Source organism: Phlebotomus papatasi, chromosome 1, assembly GCF_024763615.1.
Source record: "Phlebotomus papatasi isolate M1 chromosome 1, Ppap_2.1, whole genome shotgun sequence".
Taxonomy (NCBI): Eukaryota; Metazoa; Arthropoda; class Insecta; order Diptera; family Psychodidae; genus Phlebotomus; species Phlebotomus papatasi.
Genome location: NC_077222.1, coordinates 37,360,138 through 37,374,334, shown reverse-complemented (window position 1 = coordinate 37,374,334; position 14,197 = coordinate 37,360,138). Strand labels below are relative to the sequence as shown.

At 32.6% G+C, this 14,197-nt stretch overlaps 1 protein-coding gene across 2 annotated transcripts in view; it reads right to left on the bottom strand.

Annotated features, from left to right (window-relative positions):
* The window catches only part of LOC129799020 (protein apterous), a 107,799-nt gene extending 98,962 nt beyond the window's left edge, over positions 1-8,837 (bottom strand). The window contains exon 1 of one of the 2 annotated variants that reach the window (XM_055842608.1): positions 7,085-8,837. In XM_055842608.1, the coding sequence (XP_055698583.1) occupies positions 7,085-7,123 (39 nt within the window). In that variant the 5' untranslated portion in view covers positions 7,124-8,837. The remainder of the gene's footprint in view (positions 1-7,084) is intronic. The other variant, XM_055842609.1, reaches the window with a different exon arrangement.
* Positions 8,838-14,197: the final 5,360 nt, after the last annotated feature.

Sequence of the window (14,197 nt, the reverse complement as noted above, 5' to 3'; positions counted from 1 at the left end):
TAATAGTGCTATTCAATTGAAAAATGAGAAGAGATAATTTTTCACTTGAACGTTGAATGAGAACATAACTGTTCTCATGTGCTGCTGCATTATCGTTTTTTCTTAGTTTTGGATCCTATCACGAATGTTTTGTGGTTTAGGAATATGACGAGGACAATGTATATAAGTTGAGACAGGAACCAACGCAAAGGAAAGTCGATAATCACTGAGTGAGAGAAATCCGAAAAAGGAATGTTAATTTTACCCTGCAGTATTGATCCAAAATCGGTGCAAATATTACCCTTTTTAGGTGTATTAGGGGTTAAAGGTATCCTTTTTCATATTAATTTTACCCTTAATAAGGTGTAAAATTAACATTAAAAAATGTTGATATATTTTTACATCGAAAAAGTGTTAAAGTTCTGAGGAAAAAATGTTAATCGCACTCTATTTTTTTCTCAGTGATGCAGGAGCACTTGAGAACACTCTTGTGCTAAGAAAAATATTTAGGAGAAAAATTTTCTCTTTTCATTTTTCATTGGATTTAGCATAATATCACAAGTAGCCAAACTTTACAATTAGATTACTTTGCTATCTATCGCTGTTACTTTTAAGTAAGTAACGATTTAAAACTGATTAAATCTTTAAGCTATTCTAATTTCAAATAGATATAATATAAATTAAAAGTTAAATATAAAATAAAAGTTCGATTTATCGGTACCTCAACAATGCATTGTCTTCAAAACCAATTTAGGGTAAATGTCCTAATTCAAAACCATTTCCAGACGCTTTAGCTTTGACAGAAGGTTCAACACATTAAGTTCAATTTTTTCTGAAGAGAATTACATAAATTTGCTCTTTGACTCTTCTAGAATGTTACTGTTTAGTGAAAATTCTTTAAATATAATTTGAAAACTTTTTAAATACAAGAAAAACACACAAGTTCAAAATGCTTCTATTGGAAACAAATTAATCCAAATGGAGACAAGGGAAATTTTCTAATTGGAGATAAACACTGTAAGTGAAACCGCGATGAAAGGCTTCCAAAACCTTGTTGAGTTGCTCTTGAGTGTAGGATATGTTGTTATTCCTGGTCTTTTCTCCTTTCCCATCTAAAACAATAAGAAAATCTCTCCAAAAATCATATTTCCGGGGTTTCCTATTGAAGTATTTGCAGACACTTCAGAAAAACCCTTTTTCTTCACGAAATAGGTAATTATTTCATTTGAAAACTTCACGTACCGTTAACAATAAAGATTAGCACTTAATTTAACTAAAATTAGCCAGAAATATGACATAAATGTTAAACAACACGAATAAACAACAATTACCTCATTGTGTTTTTCATTGGAAAACATGGTCGGTCGATGAAAAATTCGATGGTAAAAAGGTACACTTTTAATTTTTCTGAGAAATTAACAAATTAAAATTTGTGAATATGAATGGATTTTCGCTTTATTTGGAGCAAAATTAACTAAATAATGAAACTGTGGTATAGAAAATATATAAATGCAATAATTTAGTACTGTATTTATAATGAAAACAATGACGTTTCCATTTGGAATAGAGAAAAATTTCCATTTGGAGCAAGTTTTGAATTAGCTTTTTTTCCCTAATAATTTGTGCAGAATTTTAGGACCATTCGAATAAGTCCGATCTTAACCAAATCAACTGATAAATAAATACTTTAAAGTTGTTTAAAATTTGACCTTGAAAGTGTCAATAATCAAGTTTTTTACTCATACAAATATAGACAAAATGTTCGTCTGATCAATATCTAAATCATAATCAAATACGTAAGAAACCGTTGTAGCTTTTTTTAAAAATTCCCAAGGTTTTTGCAGAACTCTAAATAATAATGATTTCTAATAATTTCTACATCATAAAATACTATTAATGACTATATATAAATTGCTGTAACCTTTATCACACGTCAAAACTCAGTTCATATTAATTTTAGTAATTGAATTAAAACACTGGCTGTTGGCATAATAAAAGAGATACAAAATTAACATAAGAAAAGAAGAACATTGAAATTTGTTGATGCAAAAAAAAGGTGTATAAAAATTTCAAGCCTTTCATTTGGGTAACATAAAATAAATCTCGAGGTGTCTCTTTTGCAAACTGCCTGTTTTTGCACCCCACTGTTTACGATAATTTGCTTGAATGGGTTGTCAATGTGAAAACATTTAAATATATTTTCGTTAAAAAAAATCTTCAAGATGATAATTTTTCTTTTTCTCAATTCACCACTCAATGAAAAACATCCAATTCTTTTACACTTGTCATAAATACGATGGGACAAAAAAAGAAGGTGGAGAAAGAACCCAGAGAAAAGAAGCCCAGACTCGTGAATTGATGATAAAGAGAATTCATCGTCTCCATGAGAATCACTTAAGTGCCGTGATGATGTTATCAATGTCTTCGTTAACAATATTCTTCCATAGAAGAGCCCAAAAGCTTGGATGGAGCGAGAAGCAGTGCGATTAGTTGGTAAAATATGTTTCTCTTGGAGAATATTCCGGTAGAAACGCAAGATATATAAATGTTTGGTGATTTAAATATTTTCAGATGAAGAAGCAATTCTTTCAAAAAGGGAAAAAAACGAGAGAAAAGAGTCTAGAGTTTGAGACTAAAACCAAAACTAAAAAAAATATCGATACCAGTGGCTTCTTCTGTCCATTGCGCGATAGAATTTCCGCCGCCGGTTCGAATGGCGCGCACCAGAGATATGGGGATTGGTTGGATGAAGCTGGAAACCGGTTGCCGGTTCCGAGACTCTCATTCCAATGAGGCTACCACTTTGGTCACAAGACGTGCTGCATGATTGAAAAGGTGGAGAAGAAATAAGCCAAGCAATTCAGGTGGCAATCGGTCGGCTTTTTGCATGACTCGAGGTGCAAATTTGCAATTGTGATTCTCTCTTTACTAAAATGTGCACAATTGATAAAATTCCTTGACACATAACATCAATTTAATAATGCTAAAATACACCAACTCAGCAGAAATTGCAAGGAAGGTGCAAAAAAAGCCCGCTTTTAATCTTTTATTAACTTTTTCTCCCTGCATCTTTTGAACTTCTTTTTTTCTGGTATACTCAATCTCCATCTTCATACATCTTCACCCCAAAACCAGTGATGCTGGTTTACTCTGAAGATTACACTTTATTTGCTGTGTACATTTCAACGTTTAAAACTCTGATTTATTTAAATGTTTTGTGGTATTGAATTGAGACTTTTCGGACTTGGAAGAAATTTTTGTGAGACTTGATAAAAGTAAAGAGGCTTATTTATATTTTCGATAATATAAAGTTAAAAATTGTGCATGTGTAAAAATTACACTATTAAAGTTGTAGATATGACACTCAGTTGCAAAGTGTTATCCCGGATATAAAGATAAGATAAAAAAAAGTTCGTCTAAACAAGAATTAAAACTAAGATAGAATTAAAACTAAAACTAAAGATCCATTAAAACATTACAATGTTTTAAAACTCTACACTCATTCTCAAGAAAACTAATCAAAGGTTTGAGCAAGTACTAATTGTAACCTCTCATAGGGTTGAGACAATACTTGTGGCCTCTTCACAAAATTCTTCAACTTTTATCACAAAATTATTTCAAAGAAACACAAAATTAAGAAAATTTGATGTGCTACAATAGTACATAAGAGTTTTCTGGTTTTCGAAATCGTTTTGTAATGCTGCATAGAGAATTCTTTGAAGATTTGCAAAAAGTTATGCTCTAGATTACAAATTACAGTTGTGTGCAAAATATTAGAGTCAAACATATTTGTGTGTACTTTTACTGCTCGAACTCAAAGAGAGAGCAGTTATATAATCGACTTATTTTTTAACTTGTCACTGTTCTGGAGTTTAAACGGGAAGAGATATCGACTTCCGGTCTTCGATGACCCCCAATAAAAAAAAAACTCTCGACTTTTGTTCTTCCCCCTCCCCACCCCCCTCTAGCCCCTCCAAAAACCACGTTTTTTCATATTTCACAAAATTGGCCCAAGCTTTTTCAATTATTTTTGGATATGTTTTAGACATATTCCAGGCCAACATCATTTCGCCCAAACATACCTATGACCGGAAGATTTGCTATTTTGAATTATTAAAGGTCTAAGGTCAATCACTTTGGAAGGCTCATTTTTCAACCGATTTGGTTAAATTTGGATTTTTTGGAAAGGTATTGCAATTTAGAACCCGGCTGCATCTGTCTTCATCGGTAATGAATCGGATAAGTACCGATTTTTTGATTTTCAAATGCTTTTGTGATTTATGAATCAATTTGATCTCTAGTAGATCAGTGATACCAAAAGATTATGCAAAAAAAAACTATTTCACGGTGAGCTCTATCTCGTGAGTTCAGCATTCCGCAAAGCTGGGACGCTTTGCCGTCTCTTTTTTGTAACATATTCCCCATATTCCTATAAGTGATTAGAGCATTTTAACATGAATTAGGGTCGAAGGAACACCTCTTCGACAAGGAATCCCTATTGATACTTTTGTCAAAACGTTGAAATTTATTTAATGCATCCAATAAAATCTAATTAATATAACGTTTTTTTTTCATTAATCAGCGTTTTTCGATAAGGATAAGTGTTCGAATTTCCTATTCCAAATGGTACAGAGTAGGGTGTCAATAAGTCCTGACACGAATTCTTATAGTGTCAATAGGTGTTCCTTTCACCCTAAACCCAGCTAAAAAGATCTTACTATAATTAAAGTGCTTTTAAAAACAATTTTTTTTTGAAATTCAAATAAATAAAGTTAGCTAATTAAAATACTATTTGGGGTGAAAATTATAATAAAATTTTAGTTATTTTAATCCTTTATGTTTTATCGCTATTCTTTTATTTATTTACTTTGTTTATTTATTTATTTATTTATTTACTTATTCAAAATACAAATAATGAGCTGTATCTATAACTGTATAAATAAGCTCAGATCAAACATTAATTACCAAAATCTTGTGTCTAGGTTGTTTAAAATGTTTAAGAAATTAAAAACAAAATACGATTATGGACTTTAAATATAAATTTAAAGTTTTAAAATTGAAACTGTTGTATTAGAATTAAAAATAATATATATTTTTTTGGATCACAAAAAAAAATTTGGTGGTAGAGCGGTCTAAATCAGGTATAAATCCCTTTGTAACATCAGATTTTAGATTACATGTACGAGAATTGAATTTTTAAATAATTTTAGAGTCCATTCTTTATAAGAAATAGAATAATAAAATGCACGTCTCGCTTGCAAGAAGGCCTAGTTGCTTTATGGGATGTTGTATTCGCAATATTTAAATAATGTACTTTTTGAGGATTATTACTACACACATTATTAATTTTGTAACTGTTCAATGTAACGTATAAAAATCAATTAATAAATATCTAACTAACGTAACTACCATAACATACCATTTAACTACCATAAATTTATTATATTAGTATAATATTTTCAGGTATATGCAGATTTTGTTTTGTAAAATCTTTGTATTTGTCAAGTCAAAAAGGATTTGCTTTAAATATTCGGTAGACTTCAGCAAAACTCTATGAATAATTGGCAAAAATGTTCGTAATTTGTCTGTACTTTACACAATTACACAATACTTTACACAATACTGCAAAGTAGAGACAGCTGGCGGAAAGTTCGTTAATGGAAAATTAAGAAAATACAATTTATATACTTGTATAAACATTTACAAAAAAACTCTTTAAACTTTCATGGCTTTTTAATACTTTAATACAAATGATCTTTATAATATAAATCTTAATACCTTTTATCTAAAAGTTAATTTTATTTAAGGTTTAAGTTAAGTGACATTAATTTAACTCAAAATTGGACCATTTGACTTCTTTTATTCATGGTTTTGGCTTATTACTGGTTTATTTCACGTAAAACTAAGTAATTAAAAGTAAATTCATTGTTAAAGATAAATTAAATAAACTAAATTTCAAGAATAATCACCTTATTATTTAGGATTTTTGTTAAATAATGCTTATAATAAATTATTTTATTGACTATAAGAAATTTTTATATTTCTTCTAAATTTTTATGTATTTTGTTTTGCCGAGAAAATACCCATTTTGACTAAAAATATTGACCACCCAATTAATTGTAAGTCTGAATTTTATTTAATTTTGAGAGTTTTTTTTTTTATTTTTCTTGTACTAATTACTAGAGTACTTACTAAATAAGATTATGGCCATGTCCATTCTTATGATTTAAGACATTAAAGAAAAAAAATTTCATCTTTTAAGAAGAATATTTTAATTTGTTAGAATTAAGGGAGAAATGGACAGATCGCAAAGTCCTCCATTTTCCATGACTTCTTTATGAAATTAGTACGGTCTCTACTACAAGCATTTTGGATTTCTTAAAAGAGATATGAATATTTATAAATTATAAATAATTCTAATTATTTTCTAAGTCACACTTGCTTTCAACTGCACCACATCCCCTTATAAAAATTTAAACAATTAAGGGAAAGCGCGCTACCTTCAGACGACTCAAGCTTCGGACAACACGTTTTTCTTCAATGTTCCTGACGGATTTGACTCATGGCTTTTATCAGGAAATTTGAGGCATTGGACTAGCTATTAAAATATAGTATATAACGGCTTAAATTTATTAAAGGCATATTTAAAAAAAATGAATTGTTCGAAGCTTGAATCGTTCGAAGGTAGCGCGCTTTCCCCTGCTGTTTATTGATCACAAAATTTTGGTTTTTTACAATTATAAGAGTTGGCTATAATTTTAGTAAGAATGTAAGAACATAAACTGATTATCGCACACATTACAACTAGGTGAATCAGAAAATTCCGTTATGAATCAACCCTCAAAATTGTAAAGTGGTACGAGATCACGAAATCCTTTCGTGCTAAATGCAAGAATAACTATTTCAGTCTCAATAGAAAACGTAATGTCTCTTCTGAGTACTTGCGTCAGGTTTTACCCCAAGACCACTAAAAAAAAAACGCTACATTCTCAGTGACTAACAATTTAGCTGTGAGCAATCGTCAAGGATTCAACATGAATTTCCCGCAAATTATTCGGATTAGCTCTATTGGATCCCATGGAAAAATAGTGAATTGTCAACCTACCCAATGCATTACAGGGCGCTCCTCATTGCAGACGCCCATAAGCGCCTCAATCGTTGTGCCGCTTATCGTTGTCAACGGAGCCCGTGTGAAGGGCACCCCTTTCTCAAGAGGTAAAATTTCGCCACACAAGATCTCTAGCACGCACAGTTCGCACTCAAGGAAATCATCAATGCATCATTGCGTGCAAAGGCACAACACTTTACAAAAGACACACCATTCAAATTCTACGTCTTGGAACGCAGTGTGACTCTTAAGAATTTTTCCACACTGCCACCGAGGGAAAACGGCTAAATATGCCGGAAAAAAGACAAAGTTGTGAGAATTCACAGGCAAAAATTATCTTCACCTGGGAATTGAGGAGACGCACAATAAACACTTTTAAACACACTGAACACTTTGAGGTTTCGTCGTTGGACCCAAGTCTTATTAGGTTCTTATACGGAAGCTCTAAAGGTAGCTTTAGATTTTCTTTGTCCTTGGTTTACAAGCTACTAGGCTTTCTTCGTTGAACGAAGTTTAAGGATATTTTAGAACTCTATCGGTTTTAGAGTTCGGAATATACCGGTTGCAACCCTAGGTCTAATAGGTGTCAGTCTTGGTTTGACCACTTTCACCGTTTTGAGGGAAGCGTTGTTACAAACAATCCTTTCGGTTCAAGGGTCCGTTAAAGACGCCGGTACATTGATTACAACCTTAAAAGTTTCAAGAGTTTTAATCTTGGTTTCACCACTTTCACAGTTTTTAAACAAACGTTGCTTCTTGATAGGATAATATTTAAAGAAGTGCTACAACCCTTTCGATTTAAGGGTCCATCAAAGACGCCGGTATACTGTTGACAACCTTAAAGATATCAAGAGGTTAAGTCTTGGTTTCACCACTTTCACAGTTTCCAAGCCTCTGTATTTAAAAAAAAAATCTTCATGGACAATTATTTAGAAGGCTCAAGAGAATAGATGACATTTATTAGAATATTTTTATCGTCGTTTTTGTCTTCTTCCTTCTTTTCTGTAGCCGCCTGCAAGATTCCTTTTTTTATGTCACTCGAAAAGGCCAAAAAGTCGAATCTTCTTCACTCCCCGAAGCTAAGATGTATCGTAGTGATAAGAAGCAATTTAGAGTACCGTGTGTGTCATTTAGAGATTCTTCATCGATAAGGGATTATTTATATTTGTCTCTGCGCCTGTGCTGATGGATACATTCCACTTTAGGGCACTGTCTTCGAAACACTGGTCCCAGTCAATAAAACACCAGAAACGATCTCTTCATTAGATTTTCACGGCGAAGGATAGAAGAGGTTCAGGAAACACCACAGTCAATCGATGTAATAAATTTAGGTTGAAAGGATAACACGGTTATAACTCAGACGGAACTGTTTATGGTATTTTAAAATAATTGAGAATCGTTTTCGCGGTATAGACCGTTTTCCATTATACACGATATTTCGTCCTTTCGATTGATATGCTTTCAAAGCACCGGCAGAGGTCTCCAAGGGTTCACTTGGAGATGAATATTTCTGAAATTTATCATGAGATTTATCTCACTTTTTGTACACGCTTTATTTTTTGCACCACACAATTGTGATAGTGTCCCTCCCGTGAATTTTTCGCACAGGATCACCGTATGTCCGGACAAGAGGAAGAAGTACCGTAGGAAGAGTGAGAAAGACGCATGCGCCGTCTGCGACACTCAGCTGAACACTGGGGTTCTGCGATGAGATGAGAATTCTCGGGCTGCGAGAAGAAGCCAACGGAGGCCTCGTGAATGAGGTGGGAGATACCGAATGTGCGGCTGGAGGCACCCGGTGCTCTCGGATCGCTCTCCGGTGTGTTGCTATGGTTTTGGGGCGGACCTGGGCGTGGTGCTCTCTCAGAAAGGGAAGACAAGTTTCCACTCTTTCTCACCAGCACCAATACTCAGGCCCAGAGTAAAGAGAGAATTGAAGCATTGAAGCGCCACACTCTGGCCGATCTGATAAGTTTTTCTATATAGGAGAGCAATAATCCAACATGACTCTCTGAACACCAATCCCAACTCACAAGTCAAGCAATTCATCATACGAAGATTCACTCTCTGCACAATAAGAGGGGAAGCCTATAAAGCTGACATGGCTAAGACAGGAAGCTTTTTTTCGTCAATTTTATGATCTCGTAAAAATTTTAAACTTCACATCAAAACTCGGCTAACCACCTTAAAATTAAGTAGAGGGTTGACATTATTATAGATAAACTCAAAATCACCTGCGAGGATCCTTTGAAAAAAATAGGGTAGGGTAAGTGTGCCAAATTCCGGCCAGCTTGCAATTTCGGCCACCTTTTTTGTTCTTCGAATTTCCATGAACTTTTAGATTTTACGTACTCTAGAGATTATACAATGCAAAAGAATAACAAAAAATGTAGCTTCGACAAACGAGATGACATGAAAAAGATATTGGAAGAATTCCCGAAGGGCAAGGAACTATGAGAATGAAGGTGGCCGAAATAGGGCACCAAAGCTATGTCTACATTTTTATTCATTTTAAAATGTATTAAGAATGATTTTAGAGTAAATAAAGACGGTAAACTCTTTACAAGGTTCCAAGCAACACTCTCACAAAAGAAAGAACAAAAAAAATCAATTTGTATTTAAAATATTACATTTCAAACTTGAAACTTTGACGTTTGCATGCAACTATGCCGAAATTTGGCACACTTACCCTAACTGTGCCAAATTTCGGCATACTTGCGAGCAAGCGCCAAAGTCTAAAGTTTGAAATGTAATATTTTTAATACAAATAATTTTTTTATTCCTTCTTTTTAAGGAGTGTTGCTTGGGAGTTTATACGCAGTTTATCATCTTCATTTTCACTCAAATCATTCTTATTCCATTTTAAAATAAATAAAAATGTAGACACTGCTTTGGTGCCCTATTTCGGCCACCTTCATTCTTAAAGTTTCTTGCCTTCCCAGAATTTTTCCAGTGTCTTTTTCACATTATCTCGTGTGTCGAAACGACATTTTTGTAATGTTTTTGCATTGTATGATCTCTAGAGTACGCCAAAACTAAAATTCATCGAAATTCGAGGAACAAAAAAAAGGCCGGAATTGCAAGCCGGCCGGAATTTGGCACACTTTCCCTAATTGACTAATTGCTACATTTCTTATTATTCTGATGTCTTTTATGGCAACAAAATATCAATTTGAATAGATTTTTGCAAAATTTTAATAGTTTGAGTTGTTAATTTTTCTTTTTTGTTACACATAAACTTGACTACCCTTGCGATTTATTACAGACCTTAAGAAAGTAAATTAAGGGTATAACAAAAATTTATCGATAATTTTAATGAGTTATTCTTGTAATTTTTTCTGGGCAGCCATTCATTGCTAAACCATCAATAGCCAAAGTACTGATTTTGTGATACAGACTTCTTGTGTTCAATTATCTTATTAAAATACATTTTTGTGAGAAAACTCTAATATAAATCTATGGTGTGTATGGCCTGTGATTTTTCTTTGGATTTCCTTGTGAGTCCAGTATTGGTAAGTCGGCGGCAGTCGCAATAACTTCATAGCTTCCATAGACTTTCCTCGATGTTGTACGTTTCTTGGAATTCGAACAAGAAATTTAGAAAATAAAAAATATCAAAATTTTTAGCTCTATTTTTGAAATATTTTCCGTGCAGAAGTTATCAATTATTAGCTACTTATATTAAATTTGATGCACTGGTGAATATTTCCTAAATGATTTGGATTCTTTGAATACGAAGCCGCTTTCTATTTTAGAATTTTACAAAGATTTTTTTCTCAAGAAATCTTTTTATTAAGAACGACCACTTGGGGTAAAAAGTAACAAAAGGTATGGAGCAAAAAGTAAGAAAAACCAAAACAATTTATGATGTCTCATACGTTAATTCCATGTGTCGCCGCTTGTTGTTTTCATTGGTCCAACGATTTGCAGTTTTTTTGTGTGTGTTTTTCCAAAATAGCTTGAAAAGCGTTTTTATCATTCAGATAGAGAAAACAGTGTTTTACAAAGGTGTAGAGGAATAAATTTTCTATGAAAATATGTTATCTAGGTATTTTTTTTAATTTACGGAATCCCGTAAAAAAGCGAATCAAAATGTGATAATATCCCATGCCTGATACTATTTGCCCCAGCATTTTTGAGAATGGTCACAAAATTACCTTTTAGAAAACGGCTCGATAAATATATTTCCTTACAAAATAGAGGAAAATTACTCTCACAAAATTGTAGAGCGGTAAATTTCCTATAAAACTGCGCTAATTAGAAATTTCTGGGGCGTTCGAGTAGTTTGTAAGAAAATAAAATATCCGTTAGGTGATTTTTTGCCCCAGTCTCCCCTAGTAAATACATAAAAATGTCCCTTTTCAAACCTTTAATTCTTTTAAGCTAGACTTGAACTCACAATTACGAGAGTTCGGCTAGATGTCTTAATGACAAAAAGCTGATGTTTTTACTAACTGCGCCATGATATCCCCATTTATCCAATGTCCACTGTCCATCTTATACAAGAACTCTTATAAATATTGAGGTTAAACAACATGGCTCGAAGGAGAAATTTTGAAATCCATTCCTTGTCGCCAATCTGCAGAATATTAATCAGGAATTAATCAAAAAGTCACACTAGCTAACTTCTAATATTACTTTTCTTTATGTTGCATCCCTCAAGTTCCAGAACAACTTCTGCCTCTACCTTCACAGCAATATCGCACCATAAGAACCATTTTAAATAGATTTGATAATAATCTCCTGATCAACTACCTTTCATTAGTGAACGTGTCTAAACTTTTCTAAGAGTGCAGTACATCCAAAAGCGACTTCTGCCTCTCTATTAAGACCACAAGATCTTCCCAACTTTTGGCCTGATCTTGATCATGCCATTATATCAAATAATTCATATTATTAATAAAAACACTAAAAGTCCATTCAAATTACTTTAGGAATCTTTATATTACTCTTTAAGGGTGATAATTGCAATAATTCCTTTAAAAAAGTCAAGAATCAAAAAGTATGCCATAATTTGATAAAAAATTGCGAATTTTTATTTAAGAAATACCTTAACGCTCCGTCTTTTTATGATTTTTCAGTGTTTTATGGTCAATTTCTATTATATTTTCACTGATTTGAATTAATTATGAAGTAATTGACCCTATGATGTTAAACCATTCGATAAATATTATTGTAAATGTAAATAAATTGAATAAATATTTCCACCGGTCGATTTGAGGAACCCAGGGTGGTCGACTTGAGAGAGGCGGTCAACTCGAGGATACCTTACCTTATACATAATAAAAAAAAATCATTGGAAAACTATTATTGTAGTTCTGCTACTCGCCACTACGAATGCTAAACAGTGTCCTTCTTTTGATAATAAGGGGTATTTACTTCTTAAAAGGATTTTTTTTTTAAAGTATCTAAGGTATGACACTCAATGGGTCAACTGGTAGAGCACTCGCTCTATGATGCAAGTGTCCCGGGTTCGAATCCCCTTTAGATCTTACTGTAGGTAAATCCTTTAACCACTTGTTGGAACGGAATTTCGATAGCCTAAGCCTATACTATACATGCAATTCTTCCACTAACTCTTATTAAAATTTCATTTTCAAATATTCATTTTCATTTTCAAATATTAATTTGAAAACTAAGGGGCCTCTTTCATAAAGTTCTGGGATAAAGTATATCCTTATAATTCTTGTCGTTTTGTATTTCACAATTTAATAGCATATGTCAACTAGGGTAAATTAAGCTAATTCAAAACCTGCTTCAAATGGAAATTTTTCGCTACTCCAAATGGAAACTTCACTGTTTTCATGATAAATACAGTACTAAATTACTATATTTATAAATTTTCTATACCTCAGTTTCATTATTTAGTTAATTTTGCTCCAAATAAAGCGAAAATCCATTCATATTCACAAATTTTAATTTGTTAATTTCTCAGAAAAATTAAAAGTGCACCTTTTCACCATCGAATTTTTCATCGACCGACACTGAAAAAACCAGGGGCATGACATTTCCTACGTTTCCCATATGTTTCTAGCGCGCCGAAAAAACTTTTGTGTTTATTAGCTGTTTTCTGTCAGTTTAGAATGAATTAACAAATAATAGTAATAAAAAATAAAAGGCAATTTAATATAGAATAGGCAACCGAAAACCCCAAATTGGCAAACTACATATTTTTGGAGAAATCTCGTGAAATGTGTACGAAAACAGGGAAAAATTTACACTAAAATCGGTCGCATTTTTCAGAGCTAATGTCACCCTCTTGGAAAAAACTACATAGGAGCCGTTTCTATAACCTGGGAATATACGGCACCAAAATTCAGGATATTCATCATTATGGGTCACCTTATGGGAATTAGTCCTATACAGTTTTTTCAGTGGACCATGTTTTCCAATGAAAAACACAATGAGGTAATTGTTGTTTATTCGTTATGTTTAACATTTAAGTCATATTTCTGGTTAATTTTAGTTAAATTAAGTGCTAATCTTTGTTGTTAATGGTACGTGAAGTTTTCAAATGAAATATTTACCTATTTCGTGAAGAAAAAGGGTTTTTCTGAAGTATCAGCGAATGCTTCAATAGGAAACCCCGGAAATATGATTTTTTTGGCGAGATTTTCTTATTGATTTAGATGGGAAAGAAGAAAAGATCAGGAATAAGTACAAATCCTGCAGTCAAGAGCAAGTCAACAAGGTTTTGGAAGCCTTTCATCGCGGTTTCACTTACAGTGTTTGTCTCCAATTAGAAACTTTCCTTTGTCTCCATTTGGATTAATTTGTTTCCAATAGAAGCATTTTGCACTTGTGTGTTTTTCTTGTATTTAGGAAGTTTTTAAATTATATCTAAAGAATTTTCACTAAACAGTAGCATTCTAGAAGTGTCAAGGAGCAAATTTATGTAATTCTCTTCAGAAAAAAAATATGAACTTAATGTGTTGAATCTTCTGTCAAAGTTAAAGTGTCTGAAAATGGTTTTAAATTAGGACATTTACCCTATACAAACAAATATTTTTCTGAATATGATTTATTAGATGACAATCTATCAAATTGAGGTTGATTACAAATTAATACCAAAATTTTCCAAATTCAAATTAACCGTTTGTCAGTCATGAT